Source organism: Pieris rapae, chromosome 6, assembly GCF_905147795.1.
Source record: "Pieris rapae chromosome 6, ilPieRapa1.1, whole genome shotgun sequence".
Taxonomy (NCBI): Eukaryota; Metazoa; Arthropoda; class Insecta; order Lepidoptera; family Pieridae; genus Pieris; species Pieris rapae.
Window position 1 is genome coordinate 506,248 of NC_059514.1, and position 17,393 is coordinate 523,640.

Genomic DNA, 17,393 nt, shown 5'->3' on the forward strand with positions numbered 1-17,393 from the left:
TCATCCAAGATTTTTAATGAGCTCTTTTAAATATTTAATATCTCTCTTATCATGAAGCTCATCATCGTCGTCCATCGAAGGTGTAGTTCTCGTGGCTGGCGGCGCACCAGGCAAGTCCAGGACAAACATTCGGACCTACTCAAACATTAATTGGTTAGTCTAAAATCTAAATGTATCCAGAATAAATATTGTACATACATGAACGTAGTAAACATAAGAGTTTACCTCTAAGTTTTAGAGGGTAACTCCTATCGTATATAATCTGGAGATTTGGTGTGTTCAGCATTAATGACACCGCATAACTTGAGAGTTATTAACAAAATCTATTGGTAAACGAGTCTGACAAAGTCAGTAAAAATACATGTGTCAGGCATCCCATAAATAAACTTAATTCTAAATTCCTTAAAATAAGTGTGTGTAAAATAAGTGAGTGAATGATATAATATATAAATGAATAAAGACTTAAGTCGATATAAATGAGTCGTAAATAAAGTCGCATACAGATGTCAGTTCTGAATTAGCGAGCTTCATCAATCAATCAATCAATATAATAAATTTATAATCATTTGTGTGGTTTTCGACATAACAGTTTGATATAATTCATTATTTAGAATAATTATCAATTTTGTAGATATAAACTCGGCGGCGATTTCACTTTATGTAAATTAAAGAATATTTATTTCTCCATACCTTACTGTTAACAGCTCTAAAATTTTGTAAAAGTTTAAGAGCTGATCTTTTCTCAGTCGGATGGGATATCTGGTACAGGCGCAACGCACGGTGAAACTAGAAAATATATTAAGTAGATTAATAAGACAAAAATAATATCTCTCTCTTCATATAAGTTCTAACCCGTTCCAAAAGACACCAGGTATCCCTATATTGATGCAAGAATACAAGCGGCGTCAACACCGCTGCATGATATGCTGCTTCTCTGTCTAATAGATCCTCGGTGTCTGCCAAACCATGAATCGTTGCTCGATACTTTCGAAGGAAAGCTGTGTTGGCATGGTCCCGGTCAAAACTGAAAGACGATGAAGCCTTAAAAGGCGGAGTAAAAATTTAACATAAATATGTAAAAAATATTCTAGAGCAGGAGTAGAGCTCATATTAAATACTAGCGACCCGTCTCGGCTTAGCACGGGTGAATCTAATTTTTTTAAACGTTTTCTGTAGATTATTATAATTAAAAAATATTATAATATTTATATTGTGGAATTGTTTCATTGTTCTATCATCAATTATTTTCTCAGCCTATGCAATGGAAGATGCTGAAGTGAAGTGCTTTTGAAATCGGTCCAATACTTTTTGAGCAATCTCGTTACAAAAAGACATAAAGAAATCTTTCTTCTTTATAATATGAGTAAAAATTGGCAATATGTTATCTCTAAAGCAGACACTCAAAGTATATAGTATAAGCTAGTTTTTTAAGTATACGTCTTACTAAGGTAAAATAGCATAAAATCGTTTGATTATATCATGACTTGTTGGCTTTATGCTCATGCAGGGTAGGTCGTCTCCGTACTGCTGTTGTCTGTAGGTCCATCTATCCTCAGACAATTCAGGTACATCCTCGAGTAAATTTGCCTTCGGACACTGTAATCGTTCATTTGTTTAAAAGGCCGTAAATTATCTTTAAAGTTTCCGAGTAACACCACTTTTTTGAAATTATTCTTTCAAGGTAATTAATTTTAATATTTTTTTAGGAAGTTGATTTGAGAGGTGAAAACAGATTGGTACCATTTGGGTAGTCATCTTTTTTTGGATAGCTTCTTATCTAATGAAAACTTTACCATCAGGAAATGTAGGATACGAACTGCAATTCAAACTTACCATCAAGATAATAATAACGATTTCATATAGTTGTCTTCCCATATCATTATTTTTTACATAATACTTTTATATTTAGTATTTTATCAAATATGGTATTTTTAATAGTATCTTATGATGACAGAAAGTATTGACAGCGTTATATTCTGTGTAAACGAATTACAGAGAATTTCCTTCAAATAGATTTCCTATAATAGATAATCTTAGAATAACGTCGACGATTTATTGCAACAATTATTTTCAAATTGAATTTCATATTAATAGATAGAAGATTGAAGCTGCTACACAGAGTCATCTATTAAATTATCCTTAATGGTAGACTAATCATTACCATTGGGATCCGGATACAAAATTTATTGTCAATGACTTAAAGAAACACACAGAAGTTCTTTATAGTTTAGTTATGTTACAACTTTTTATTTAACAGCTTCAAAACCAATACATCCGAATCGATGTCTTTTTGACGTTGGTATTCAAAGTATTTGTATGCATAAACTGATCTTTTTTATTCACGAACGTATTATAAGCGATACATTTGTATCGTATCATTTGAAGATGTTGCAAAACTCTTTCAAAAAAACATTTTTAAGTCTGATAGCGAGTTTGAGGAAATTATGATTCGACTACAAGTCAAAAGTTAAATTAATTAAAATAAACCCTTCACAAACTTTTAACTAGTTTCTTTAAGTAGTTTAGATTTATGTGTTGCTCTATTTTATCTTGGAAATTTGAGCAATTAAAACGAATCTTAAAACTAATATATTTATTAAACAAATAAAAATGAAAACATTAATGTTAACATTGATTTAAGAGTATTTGATCTCGAGAATAATATATGACTGTATTCTGTCGGTAGTTCCATCATTTCCTGTATATTTGGTTCCAGCGTCGATATATTTTTCATCGTTTGATATGCAGGGAATGCAGCCTTAAAGATAAGTCAAAGTTAGAAAGTTACAAGAATAATTTAGAAACAGTGTTGCAACGATGCCAACCAATCTATTACGGTGTCTCCTGATTAACGAGCTCTGCCAGAATATAGAGGAGGCCGCCGTATAAAGGATAAAGGCGATGCGAACCCAAGTTGGGCACTGATCGTGTCAACTGTCAGGTACAAAATGCTGATGACTTACTTGCCAAAAGAAATAATATTTAAGAACGGGCGGAGTTATACTAATCATCAAGTAATATATTCACGAATACTTCGTAAAGAATTTAAAAAAACTAATTATTTGTTAAATAAGGGTTTAGTTTGTGAGACATTCTTGAAAGAAGCTTCTTACGGTTCAGATATTTCTAACAAAAGAGCTAAGTCCATTGTTGTAAGTGTTTTCTTTCAGGGAATTGTTTTAAAACTATTCCTGTTTTTACTCTACAAAGTATTGAGAGCGCTTGATATTGAATAAATTATCGCTTAATTAAAATTGAAACTACACAAAATAGAGCGCAACTTATGTATTTGCAACAGTAATTTAGTTTATAATAGCGTTATTTAATCTTAGAAACAGTTATTGTGGACTGTTCCTATTCATAAAAACAATTAGATTGCACCGTTTCAACTAAAGTACATAAAGTACTATTTATTTTATTTTAACATTTTAGTACAGAAACAGAAAACAGATTGATCAAATACATACAGTTATTACACATTAAACAACATTTCAAAACCTGTAGTCCAATTTCATCTGTACACAGCATTTTAGTGGCATCTTCAGTGCTGGTTTACTAAATAGTATATTATACAATAGGTACGCAATATACATATTGTATTAAAGTTTATGACAAAAAGTAAGTTATTCAGGTTGCAAGTCTTCACCGCGAAATCTTTTTTAATTCATAAATACTATTGTGAAAAATATCAACATAAGAACACACAGAATTATAATACTTGCACATTCTACCGTTCTGGGATACATTGTTGTTACTTGTAGGTATCATAAATAGTTGTGGGTTACGCATAGAACGCGTCGGTACCTTGATGTCAAGTTTATCGAAAGACTGTCTTCTATGTTTCTGTCAAATAGTGTTTACGCGGTGAGGAAAAGAGATAAATGAGAACTTAGTTAACACGGTGGACTACTTTTTTTATGAATAAGTTATAGTAAATATTTTTGATGTTAAATACTTAACACAGACGCGGACTTTTATATTCCCTCAACGATATCTTTATGTAAATGTTAATGAACTCAATGAATTAAATACTTACGATTTCGTGTGCGCGTTTTTTACCATGTTTCGCTGTAGAGCTAGAACGTCTCAATTTCTATAACAAATACAGTTAGTTTAGGAATACGAAACACACAGTCGAAGTTTTAGATGCAAAGAAGTTGATTTTACGTTTCTTACAGTTCTGTCGTAGGCCTAGGCGAAAATTAGTATTTAAAGCTTTCTGAATCGAAAGTAAAGATTATACTTTTGAGATATGTATATAATAACCTTTTGGCTAACAGTAGGTTTCTGATATACATCAGTCGGTGTAATACTCTGTATGAACTCCTCCATTATGAACCGTGCGCGCGCTACCACTATCTCCATTGCGCGCATTTGTTTTGCCACTTCGGAACTACGCTCTGACGATAGATACTTGTTCACCTTTAAAAAAATTTTATACTTATTTTTAAACCTTTGCCACTAACTGACGACTAAATATATGTCATTAATCCCTGAGATAAAAGATCAATTGGCTTTCAAATGTAAAAATCTTTTAAGAACACATCTTCATAAAACCACTGTTTAATAAATTATGTAATTCATACGACCTCAAAAACTTTCTACATTGCCTAAAAATCTTTAGGCAACATTGTTGTCAAGTCATCCAAACAAAAGCCGTATAATATTTATGCTCTATATTTTTTATTCTACCTTCTTTATAGGGCACCAGCCATACTTCTTAGTGGTAACGGGATCGGTCACAAGCATCCATATAATTGCCAGTATCCTGGGAAAGGTTGTGTGAGGCTCTCCCATCATTACATTAGGCATCTTCACCAGAGAGTATAGATCAGGTTCAGAGTCAAACATTGATGACTCAACAAGAAACTTGGAGCGAACTAGGACTTGCGTCAGCTCAGGCACAAGAATGCCATCATCGCCTTCTAAATTTCTAAAACAAATTTTATTCACAATTATATATAGTATTCTAAGAGTGTTTAGCGCGTAATTTTCAACCTGGAGGTAGTGAGAATATACTTCGTCGCCATCATAAATTCGTAATTAAGATTTGCGCGTGACAGAGTATGTAGTTTCTTTTAACAACCGACATTATCGTCATCGGTAGCCGTCCTTATTATTTCGTTATTATTAATTTATTAATTTCGACTGATTTTCGCCACGAAGCGTTAAATTTAAAAATAATACATAATTTGCAGTTAAATCGTTCTCTCTGGGTTTCGTTCAATCACACATATCTACTTCATTTCAAAAAAGAAGACTCACTTGAGCAATTCAAGCATAAGTCTTCCAATTTTCCCGGAGGTGGGCTTGGGATATCCAACACAGTCTGAACTTATGACCCTCACTGGAGAGGCTTCCGTTTCGAAGGCAGCCGCTAGTTCCCTTGTAATAAAGTTTAGTTCAATCTTAAATCTCTTTATAAATATTTTTATTAGTTATAAATGCCTTTAAAAATCTGGATAAAGTTAAGATTTTTTGTCTCATCTTCAAAATGCTTCGAATGGGACACACTATAGACCATAGCTATTATATTATATCTATTGATAGGTATTATAACAGCTTTAATGTGTGATACTCATACAATATACGTATATATACAATATAAGTCCAACCTTTGACGAAGATCTTCAGCTGCTATCCAGTCAAGCGTCAAAGCTGAACGGTATGCAGCGATGCCCATCGGAGTAGACCTCGAAATATTACTCTTGAACGAGTAGTAATAGTAGTCTTCTGTTCCAAACTAAAACAAAGGTTTTTTTTATCTTATTTACGAAATATTGTCTTTGGATTTTGTTTTTTTTTAATTCTCTTTAATCGTCAATTTCTCCTTTATTATTACTTACTAAAAAGCACTGGAATGCTGTGTTAATAATTGCGTTATGTAAATAATTAAAAGAATTAATCAAAATAAATAAAAGAAAACATCAATTTTAATGACGGAGAAATGTTCTTATCTAAATTAGCGCGAAGGAAAACGAAAGCTAAGAAAATTTAAAACAAAGAGTTCTAATGTATTGAGTCTAATTTGTAAAGATTATAAACAAGAACGAAGAAGGTTCGTTATGCCAGAATTATACAATTTCTCAATTCTCCTAACGATGGAGCACGAGTTTTTGCGAGTTATTTGCGTTTTTAACACTTTGCATTTAAAAAGAATGGACGCGATTGTTAGGGTAACTGAAAACATGACAGAGAAAATAATGTATTCATTAGCAGCTTTTTTATAGTCGCCATTCAGTAAACACTATTTAATATATAGAAATAATCTAATAAGTATGCTAAATTGCTCCGTGATAATTTAATATTGAAAAAGATAAGAAAAGAAACGGCAATTTTTTCTATAGATTATTCCACTAATGCGCCAAAGTTAAGTTTCTAAAAAGATTCGCTTACTATTTGATATTAGACATTTATAACATTGTAAATTACGTCCGAGGACACTAACGGCTGACATATAAAATTCAACATTCAAAAGACAGTCTAATTTTGCGCGTCGTAAACTTTCCCCTGACCTCATTATAGTTTAATAGTGGTACTAAATTCATGAACATATCTTGCGTGACATCCTGATTTTTACCGTAAAATTTGTATATTGTTTTCGTAATTAAATTTCATTTATTAGGCATTGGCCACGGCATTTAAAGTTTTAGATTCTGGCTTCTGTTTTAGACAGCTTAAATATAATGTTAAAGGTACTCAACGTTGTTTTTTTTTAATTAAAGGTCCAAAAAGAAACAACTCTCTGTCTCCTTAGCTTACCACTGAATGCAAGAAATACTGTTAAGCACCAAAGCAACACTGAAATACGTGGTTCTCCGGTAAATATTATTAGTATGAATAAGCTTACAAAACTTAGCTTTACGATAATACGAGATAGTGTTAAATTATGTTTATGACTTTTATTACATACCGCAAAAGATACCACGGCCACAGCAATCAATATTTCAATCATGTTGATCTTTATAAATTCATTTTGTAATTTTGTTTATATTTAACATGTTCTGATATCACACATCAATGTCAAAATGAATTGACTATAGTTTAAAAATAATTCTACTTTTCTCGTTTCGTGCAAGAACGCAAAATACAGTATATTTTTGAGATATTTTTTTTAGAAAATAGTTTTCAGATGTAAACGTTTTTTGTTTTCAATCTGTTATGAAATCCGCATGAAAAAGAATATTAAAAACAAACATGTCAGATTATAAACATCGTCTTTCGGGGTTCTTAGAAAACAATTATATGTATAAATAAATAATAGTAGCAAGTTTGTTAGTATAATATGTGCTTGAGAACTTACGCAGACGTATTAAAGTAGATTCGCCCATATTAAATTTATTTTATCGACAATTTTGCTATATTTTTTTCGTTGTTGATAGAACTAGAAGCCTAAATTTGTATCAAGTAAGTGAATATTCATTAAATTTATTCGAAAATAAGCGTGCCAAATTAATCAATTTATTTAAACCATAAAAGATTTTTAATATTCCTATGGTCACTACAAGATTGTTAAGTTAGCTAATTATTTAATAACTTAAGATGTATTTACTTAGTAACTTAGATTAACCGACTTGGTATTAAGTGGATCTCAAAACTTTTCAAGGTAGAAGAACAGAGTTTCGAGACTATATACGTATAATTAATCTCTTTGCACCGACTATAACCAGTTACACAAAAAAAAAAGAAAACAAGATAAAAAATAAAAAAATGAATATAAATACAAGTCATTTAACAAATAACAGATCAGACCTATACTTGTCAGTTAAAAGCATGCCAAACCTCTCTTTAACAAGTGTCAACTGATAATGGACGCAGTCAGGCACTCCCTCAAACGTCAGCGTACTCTCGCCGATATTGGTACCTAATTTTGGCAAGACAATAAACTTGCTCGACTAGTGTCCAGATTCCTAAGGTCTTTTTTAAGTATAATTGGATTAGTATGGATAAGGTTGTGTAGGACTTTATACAAATGAACATAGTAATATTTGAACAAATTTTATATAATCTATAGCTAAAGTGGAATAAAGTTTTTTTATCATTTTAATTTGCACTGTCGGTAAGTCACCAAGCCTAGTTTTCGGAGCACTTTTTTCTGACGATTTCTTTGAATGCAGGAGATAGTAGGAAATATTATGTATGACTTTTGATTGATTTGATTTTATGATTTTTTATTTTAGCGAAGAGTTGGTACACAAACCACTTCATATGCGAACCAAACATTATTATATATACAATTCAAAGGGTAATAAAACAATATAATAACATTAAAAATAGGATTTATTGTAAACCTCATACAAAATTAACACTTAATCTACTTCATGATTTACAGCTGCTTCATACATTAATTTTACTTTAATGTAAATAGTCAAAAACTTTTCTTACGGATGATTATAAACAATTTGTATTTATCTCTAGACTTTATCTAAAGATTACTTCCTTGAGGTAAATTTTAGAACTACAGCAAAATTTATAAAAAATATATTGTGATATTATATTTAATTACAAGGAAAATCCAAATATAAAACTAGAAAATATTGTTCCCAATTGTAAAAAATTATGTACAAATCTCAAATATAAAAATCCTAAGAAATAAATTATCGTATATTTACATAAGGATTTGATCATTTTTACATTATATTTAGTTCACAGATTTATTTCCTTTTTGATTATTATGTGGCATATGTTTATTATTGGCTATTATGTATTAATAGCCATTGCAATATTGCTAGGTATTTTTTTTATAAATTACATTCCGTTGTATGCTGGTCCGCCACCTCCTTCGGGAACAACCCAATTTATGTTCTGTGACGGGTCTTTGATATCACAGGTCTTGCCTGAAACAGTCAAAAAGCATATACGGCTATTAAATAGCAGTCAGAACTGTTTATACTTCTTTCCAGTTTCCAAATACATACCAGTTAAAATTACAATTTAAAAATTATTAATAGCCAGTTAATACAAATTCAATTAAACTTCAAACACTATTCAACTGAAAAGGAAAATATATATATACTTTCATATTAGACATGTCCCTTTCAGAAACGTGTGATATCTCAAAACCACTGAACCAATTTTAATGAGTCTTATTATACATCATTAAAAAAAGAAAAATTAGTTTTTGTGTAATTTCTGGACAATTATAAATTCACTCGAGCTTGGAAGTCTAAAGGATAGAAAATAAATATTTGAAGTTATCATAATATTTCATAAAACTCACAATGTATGCAATTTTGTGCGTTTATCTGCAGCCTCTGTCCGTCACCGGTTTCCAAGGGAACATATTCGTAAACACCTGAAAGATGAGTTTTAATTTTATTTTTTATGTACTTTTTAATGTATACGTAATGCGTGTGCGTCGAATTTGTAAGTTTTAGTAGGTAATAGTAGAAGGATACTAATATTATTATCCTATATACCATTACATTAATGAAAAATAACTCACCGGCAGGACAAAACCGGGCCTCGGGTCCATCAAACACTTCTAGATTATTCTTGACTGGAACTGAATCGTCTTGCAGCGTCAAGTGCGCCGGTTGATCTGCCTCGTGATTTGTTCCTGGAAATAAATCATTTCATTCAGCAAATCTCTTGTGCTAAGACTATTAACACTCTTGTCCTATACTTTTATATAGCTGGAGGTTCGCAATATTTATTTATTAACACTTCGATGCATAACAGTATAAAAATTGAACATAATTAAATGAAAAGGAGAGTAATGTTTGTACAGAAAACTTTTAAACGAAGATTGATAAGGAGCTAAGCAAATAGGGACGGATAGCAATAAGTGGTTTACTGGAAACGAAAAGATTGCTTGTGAGTGATAAGACCAGTTGCCAGCCTTTTTATTTAATTATATCAATTCTATCATATTTCTGTACGCATGCAACGAACTCATTTATTTATTTATTGTATACATCTTAAATAGTGAGAAGTTGGTGCGGTGACAACACTTCTGTTCACCAGGACGTCGAACATATTTAAATAATTAACTAATATACTAAGGCCAGTGACATATATACACTAACATTTTTACCTTTAAACCAACAAAATAGCACAAACAACGTAATAAATAAATCGAAACATTGTCGCTCCATAGATAGCCGAAGCAAGAAACCTGTTCTTGATGAGAATTCTCATTTCCTCATACAGGATGTTCCTATATTCAAACATGAATTAATTCAAAAATCCTCTGAAAAATCCCCTACTATATAACCCGTAGTGCGCGTACACCACATTACTATACTGATGTTGTATTCAAATAATGTTGCAATTTCTCAATGAAATATTATTAATAAAGTAATATAGTATGAATTAACCTGTGAGTGCTACAGAAGAGAGAAGGTCAAACGTGACGACGCCATCGGGCTTTGGATAGTCGATGGGCTGACATTCCTTGGCTGGCTTCAACTTGGAGTGGTCCGCACCTGGAACATAACTTTATTATTAACATGCTAATGAAGTAAATATTAATATTATAAAATAGGCCTTTTCTATGTACTTTAACAGAAAGAGACTAATGAGGACTTTAAATAGAATTTCATTTTATGGATTAAGTGCTTTAAAAAGGTTTTTTTTATTATTTTAAACATTAAATTAACTTTTCATATAATACTAAAACCTAAACAGATTCAACTATTTCGATAAAATATGAACGTATTTACAGTCATTCAAATTTATAAGGTCCTCTTATTGAGTAATATATATTATGGTCCTATATATAAATATTTTATTAAGTAACATTTGGTTATGCACTTCTTGCACTCGTCATTTTATTTTCTTCTACGGTGTTGTCTGGAAGAGTTCGCTTATAAACGATCAGGCCGCCCGTTGCATCCCTTCCAATTTTTATGTATTGTGTAATTTGTGTTCCTTTTATTTTTATAAGTATGGCAACAAAGTGTAAATAAAAAAATATATACTTCACCTAAAATAAACATGCATTTATTATATGAGTTCAGCAGTATCGTTTCAACAACCTAGTCCTATTCCTATATAACCTAGTCCTATATATATTTCTGAGACAAAATATCGATTAATAAAGAAATTACCTCCATGACTGAGAGTCCAAGGTTCCTTTCCCCGCACGGCCGTTGAGAACGCGGAATAAGCCAAACCGCCGTACAAGCCTAGAGAAGAGTGGAACGACGGACGACAATTCCTCACTTGCTGTAAGTTTTATTTACATAGATTAAAGATTTGTTCAGTTCAACGCTATTCGGACTTCGTCATATATAACATAGGTATATATATTATATATACGACTTTCCGATACTTTATATCACATAAATGGCAACTTTTAGGTATAATGAGTCACTGTGAGGTAAAGAAACGTTTACCCAATGTATTTATGTATTTGATATTATTGCGATTATAAATCCATTAAACCGTTAATTAAAAAAATAATTAACCACGCCCAATATTGGCTTCCCCTTTTGTACCACAAAGAACGGTTCGGTGACCTCGTTTCGATATATCCTTAATAAGAAATGCACAAATTATTGTATAAGGATATGGAGAAATTATATTAGTTATAAAACTAAGAGAGCTCAGATAACCTACTGATTATTTTGCCTTACAATTTCACAAAACACTCACTACGAAATTATTAAATGGAAGACAAAACTACTGTCAAATATAATTGTCCAAAGAGTAATGAAAAACCCGCAACAAGGCAGTGAGAGAAAAAAATCGGCCGAGTTAAAATATTTTCGATCTTTAATCACGTCTAATATTAGCTTCAATCTATCTATTCAGTAGTAAAATCGTACCTTCAACTCCTTGTAAACATACGAGTCCTTGAGTTTATCTTCATACAACGTAGGAGTCACTCCTTTCTCGTGAGTAGCTTCACCCGACAATATCAGTTCCATGGCGCTCTCCGCTGCCAACATTCCTAAAAGATTTAAGAATTTGTATACTAAGAAAAAGAGAACTCTAACAGGTATACGGTTCTGAGACACTGTGTGCCAAGGCATAATTTAGTCAGACGTAGGCATTCGTTTGGTCGATATTAAGTCATACCTCCGCCCATAGACACCCTCAATGCCGGAGGTCGCGAGTGCGTTGCCGGCCTTTGTCGGACTTGGCAAATTTAAACAATCGACGGGCTAGGAGAAGGAAGAAGTCATTCATCCGTTAGACTATCTCCAGATGCCCGGCAATACAGATTGTACTTTAGCAATAAAACACCTGAAGAAGACATTACATCAAATCCTATACATTTTTGACATAAGCAGTTCTCACCCTTTGAATACATAGAACTAGATATTTCTTTAATAAATAAAAATGCTGATACGACTACATAAAAGTATATTTACCACTCTTCATAGCATTGTGCGTGCCCTTGATCCTGGGAACATTAAGGAACCCGGCAGTGTCCCCTGCGAGACACCCACCCGGGAACACTGGCTTGGGCAGGCATTGCCATCCTCCTTCCACTAGTGCGCGTGCGCCGTATGCTATTCTGGTACCACCTGTAATGGGAAATAAATAGTTTAGTACTTTTCTATTATTATTATATCCAAAGCATATACATAGCACTAGAAGTATTTCTTTTTTCGTTTTCGCGTTTTGATCAACCACTGTCAACTATTAACCAGTTTCTTATTAAAAGCAAAATATACACAGAAAGTGTCAAATAAATGAAAAATAAATGAAAAATAAAGAAATTTATTAACTAAAAAAGTTATTTGTTGTTAAATTTAACTTAAATTTACATCAAATCTTTTGCATGAAATTGTAATAATATGATAACTTGTGATGAAATAAAATTTTGATATTAAAATTATTACCTTCAAACATGGGTTTAACATAGGGATGCAACTTAAACTTTTGGAACTCTCTAAAGGGGCTCAAGTAGGGATTGGAGTAATCCAGGCCTACAACAAATCCCACAGCCACTAAGGGCGCTTCACCCTCTCCGGCCTGCAGGTGGTAGATGAAGGATCCTCCATAGGTATTCTTGTCTAGGGGCCAGCCTATTGTATGTTCCACTAGGCCTGGCTTGTGATTCTGTAAAAAATACAAAAATATTAAGATTTTTTTTGATTTTATTTTACTAATATTATAAAGGTGACCAACGCTCGGCACACTGATACATTGTTTAAAGAACCTCAATATTTTAATGATTCAACAATTATAGGCAAATATGACATACACAAAGTGATAATACAAATATTAAACAAAATAACGCTTAGATAAAAAATTATACAATCATAAAAATTCTTACGCACACCAGTACACCTCTACATAAAACATGTAAGTTAACCAATATGATTTATTACCCAAAGCCTCAGTTCATAATGTGGTATGCCTAACCTAACATAATTAATAACATATTAAATTATCTTTTTATCTTACCTCTGGTTTAACTTCCCACAACTCCTTCAACCCAATAGCATATGATTGTGGCTCACTGTTCTCTCGCAAATTATATTTCTTTGAAGCCATTTTTGTTAGATGTCCGTGACAACCTGAAACACAAAATTTATATATAAATGCAGTGAAACCTTCAACATTATAATATTGCCAAAATGAGTTATCTCTTTACAATATCTATAGTCAAAGTAAGATTAAAAGCAAAACAATAAATGGAATTTACCTTCAGTAAAAATTGTTATCTTGGCATGGAACTCCATGCCCCTCTCAAACATGTCTTTAGGACTGCCATCTTTAGCAATACCGACATCACCAGTAGCCACGCCTTTTAACGAACCATCATCTCTGTACAACAATTCTGCGCCTGCGCAACCTGGCCATACCTGTTATAATTAAATATTTAAATGTTGCTTGAAGCCTTTAAATCCACATGGGGCAGACCCATTTCTGGGTACTTTTTATGACCTATTTATTTTTCATCATATATATATCAAACCAAACAAGATCTTCAAATACACTATGTGACCTAATCAAACATTTTTTTTTAAATTACCTCGGCACCAGCAGCCTCTGCCTGTTCAGCAAGCCATCTTACAAGGTGTCCCAGTCTGACCACATAATTTCCATGATTGTAATTTGGTAAACCTATAATTTAAAAAGATACATTTTATACACAATCATTAGAACTGGCAGAGGGAACCAAGAGGTTCCATGAAGGTTTTATTATATTCTATGTGTAACTTGCTCATAAAGATATAGAGGTGGTGTATGTAAAAGTCTGATATATAAAGCATTTTGTATTCTTGAATCTCAATAAAACTCAAACAACATTTAGCACAAAACAAAAACACTCTAAGTACTAATTCTGAAGGCTTTATGTAAAGCCACTTAAAAACAACTTATATAAATATAAGGCAAACTTTAAATAATTTTTATTGTATAAGAATGCATTTAAGTAAATATTTTTCTACTACAAATAATATAATTTAATACTTAAAAATTACTGTACTAAAAATCATAAAAATATTATGATGAACTGCAGTGAAACCATTTAAGGCAGAGCCTTCATAAATAGGATTTTGTTTTCGAACAATACCATAAAACTTAATTACTGTCTTAATAATGAGCAATAAATTATTCCTAATTATGCCTTTTAAACATTAACATTTCAACTATAAAATTTCTAAAATTATTTTCATTTATTTAATTAGTTACTTAAAATGAATACCTTAATATAAGACTATATGAAGCTTGTATGCTGATTAATGTCTTCATTTGTTCATAGTCGTATTTTCAATCTTACTTATGTAAAGAACACCTTACTTTATATAAATTTTTCGCTTATCCATTAAAAACAGCAACCTACCACGAAAAACTGGTAGAGGAATTCTTCCCGATTTTGTCAACAAGCCAAATTTATCTGATGAGACGGGAGTATCAAATGGAGCACCCTTCTCTTTCCAATCTGGTATTAACTCATTCATTGCAATAGGGTCTACACATGCTCCTGATAATATGTGACCACCAGCTTCTGCTGCCTTTTCTAATAATGTAACACGGACTTCCTGTAAAAGTAATAGCAGCAAATATAGAAGTAATTAAGAAACACAGTGTAAATCATAACAAAACTATTTGAATATGTTTTATACTGTTCATAATATAATATATAAAAAACTATCCCATCTAAGAATCCCAAATCTAAAATCTAAATGAGAAATTAATTAAGTACTTACAGCCCCCTTCTCTTCTGCTATTTGTCTTGCCCTGATGGCTGCCGCCATACCCGCTGGACCACCACCAATAATAAGTATATCTGTCTCTTCTGCCATACGTTCCATTTCTATGTCTGTATAATTATTATTATTTTACTTACTGACTATATAAAATAGGTAGTATGTACACATATTTGTAACTGTATTTGTCAGTTCCAGAATAAATATGAATGACAAATATTCAGTTTTAAAAGAAAGGTATATTGTTTAAAAAATTTAAAATAGGTTTATAGATGTCATTTATTGTTATCATTGTATAAGTATGTTTACATAATATTGTATCTACCAAAATTATTTGGAGTTTGATAAGAGTATTCAAGTCTAAAATAATTTGACATTATATTATTATTTAAGTACATAATTCCCTTTCAATGATGAAATGTCTTAATGAAATTCCTTTTATCAAAGCACAGCAGAAGCTTGAAAATACTGAATAGTTATTAAATGAGCAGCATTGTTTAGGTGGTACAAATAGGTTATAATATCCTATAATAACCTTTTATTCAATAATATCAAAATAAATATTAAAGTTAGTACATATTATGTAGTTATGATTCTAGTTATTATAAAACTGACCTTTCCATCGTGGATCCTTATCGCGCGAGTGTATAGTATAATGTGTAGTTATCTTAGGATAATCTGAATAAAGTCTCCTTACAGCATTAGTTAACCTCCCCACTAAAATAATAAATATTAAAAATTGTTAAATTTAAGATAAACAAAAATAAAGTAAAAATTGAACTTTGAACTCGAACTCGATCTACATTGCATAACCCGTTATGTTATTATTTAAAGTTAATCAGTATTTATTGTTAAAACTGAAACTTAATTATAGGAATAATTTAAAAATTTAAAATATATTTAAAATTCGATAAAACTTAAAAACAACTGACGACACGTATTGTCAACAACTTTTCTTAACACTAGTTGTTGCACTTGTAACAAACGAGTAACGTCTTTTACATAATCTAATTTACACAATACCAGTCTTCTTTCATTTAATTATTTATTTAGATAAAAAACTAAAAATTACCCTGACGAGCCGAATTAACAATCGCTGTCGCCATTGCTGCAAAAAATACTAATACCAAAGTTTAAAAACATACGTTCCATTTAATCAAATTTTCTGTCATTTATCTTAAATATAATATTTTTTTAGATTGTCTCATAAATCATTATTGGTAGAACATGTTGTAAATTATTTTTTGTTTATAAATATTTCGAAAAAGATTTTTTAATAAATTTCAACTAAAATATACATAACGTAGCTAGAACATTATAATATAACTCACGTAAAACCGACCGACAAAAGCGAGCGCGAATTTTAAATAAATAGCCTTTCGCTAATTAAATATCCGTTTTCTTCTTAATAATTTTGTTCAAATTCATTATAATTAAATTATTACTTAATTTTTCAATATACAGCATTAATACATCATTAATATAGTTTTAATCGTTTTGATTCGATTTGAGTTTGTGACTATTTAAACTTTAATACGTAGGAAAAATGCACATATTATGTAATTAACAATAGCAATCCCAATGAGGAAATCAATAATTAATTGGCAGAATTAAAATGTAGAAGAAGCCTACATTTGTGAAGATAATGCTAGGCATAGATGGCGCTATTTGCCAAAAAAAATTGTGTTGCAAAACAAGCATTTCCACCTCTTTTTTATAGAACAGTTGGCAAACGGGCAGGAGGCTCACCTGATATTAAGCTATAACTAAAGCATCCACGGGGCGCTTTCAATGCCAGAGGGCTCGCGCGAAGGAACCTTGAAACTTGAATGCGTTCGGAAATACTTAAGTGGGCAGCTGTTATCTTAAGAGTGTTGGTGCACAGCCACGGCACGCGCGACGGACGTGAATGTGATACAGGTGGAATTTTCGTATTCTTCCTCCACGTTCGATGACAAAACTCGGTATCCGAATAACTCTTCTGAACACTCCGTAGTAATGCGTTTGGTCGTCGATTCGAACCGCTGTCCGTTACCAGCCAGTACTAAATGTGGGGACGTTTAAAGCTTTATCTAGTTGCAAGCGGTGGCCCTGAGCGACAGTCTTGCCTTGCTGAGCACACCAAGCTTCTTAGAGGGTAATTTAGCTTTTCCTTAAAAATTACCGCACAATTCCGCGACATTCGATATGTCAACGCTAAGTATTTCGGTGTGGCTTTAAGAAGAGTGTCTTTGAAAAGACGAGTAGAGAAAAAGATTGTTTATTTTGCGGACAACGCGC

The 17,393-nt window shown here is 31.7% G+C and overlaps 3 protein-coding genes across 3 annotated transcripts; all 3 read right to left on the reverse strand.

Annotated features, from left to right (window-relative positions):
• On the reverse strand, positions 1-1,933 carry LOC110997204. Its single transcript, XM_022265248.2, has 5 exons — positions 1,834-1,933; positions 1,445-1,596; positions 853-1,024; positions 691-786; positions 1-135 (listed from the first exon to the last, which is right to left on the reverse strand). Exons 1-5 carry the CDS (start codon positions 1,873-1,875, stop codon positions 1-3), a joined length of 597 nt encoding a protein of 198 aa, XP_022120940.2. The 5' UTR covers positions 1,876-1,933.
• A 663-nt stretch (positions 1,934-2,596) lies between these two features.
• LOC110997195 lies at positions 2,597-7,016 on the reverse strand. The gene is made up of 7 exons (XM_022265238.2): positions 6,914-7,016; positions 5,616-5,743; positions 5,266-5,385; positions 4,693-4,933; positions 4,267-4,422; positions 4,037-4,093; positions 2,597-2,758 (listed from the first exon to the last, which is right to left on the reverse strand). Exons 1-7 carry the CDS (start codon positions 6,953-6,955, stop codon positions 2,597-2,599), a joined length of 906 nt encoding a protein of 301 aa, XP_022120930.2. The 5' UTR covers positions 6,956-7,016.
• Positions 7,017-8,698: 1,682 nt separating this feature from the next.
• On the reverse strand, positions 8,699-16,296 carry LOC110997197 (electron transfer flavoprotein-ubiquinone oxidoreductase, mitochondrial). The gene is made up of 15 exons (XM_022265240.2): positions 16,186-16,296; positions 15,729-15,830; positions 15,114-15,226; positions 14,747-14,945; positions 13,934-14,025; positions 13,604-13,763; positions 13,363-13,475; positions 12,795-13,014; positions 12,321-12,476; positions 11,772-11,896; positions 11,052-11,169; positions 10,320-10,427; positions 9,446-9,559; positions 9,221-9,295; positions 8,699-8,837 (listed from the first exon to the last, which is right to left on the reverse strand). The coding sequence occupies exons 1-15, from the start codon at positions 16,217-16,219 to the stop codon at positions 8,749-8,751; spliced, it is 1,818 nt and encodes a 605-aa protein (XP_022120932.2). The 5' UTR covers positions 16,220-16,296; the 3' UTR covers positions 8,699-8,748.
• Positions 16,297-17,393: the final 1,097 nt, after the last annotated feature.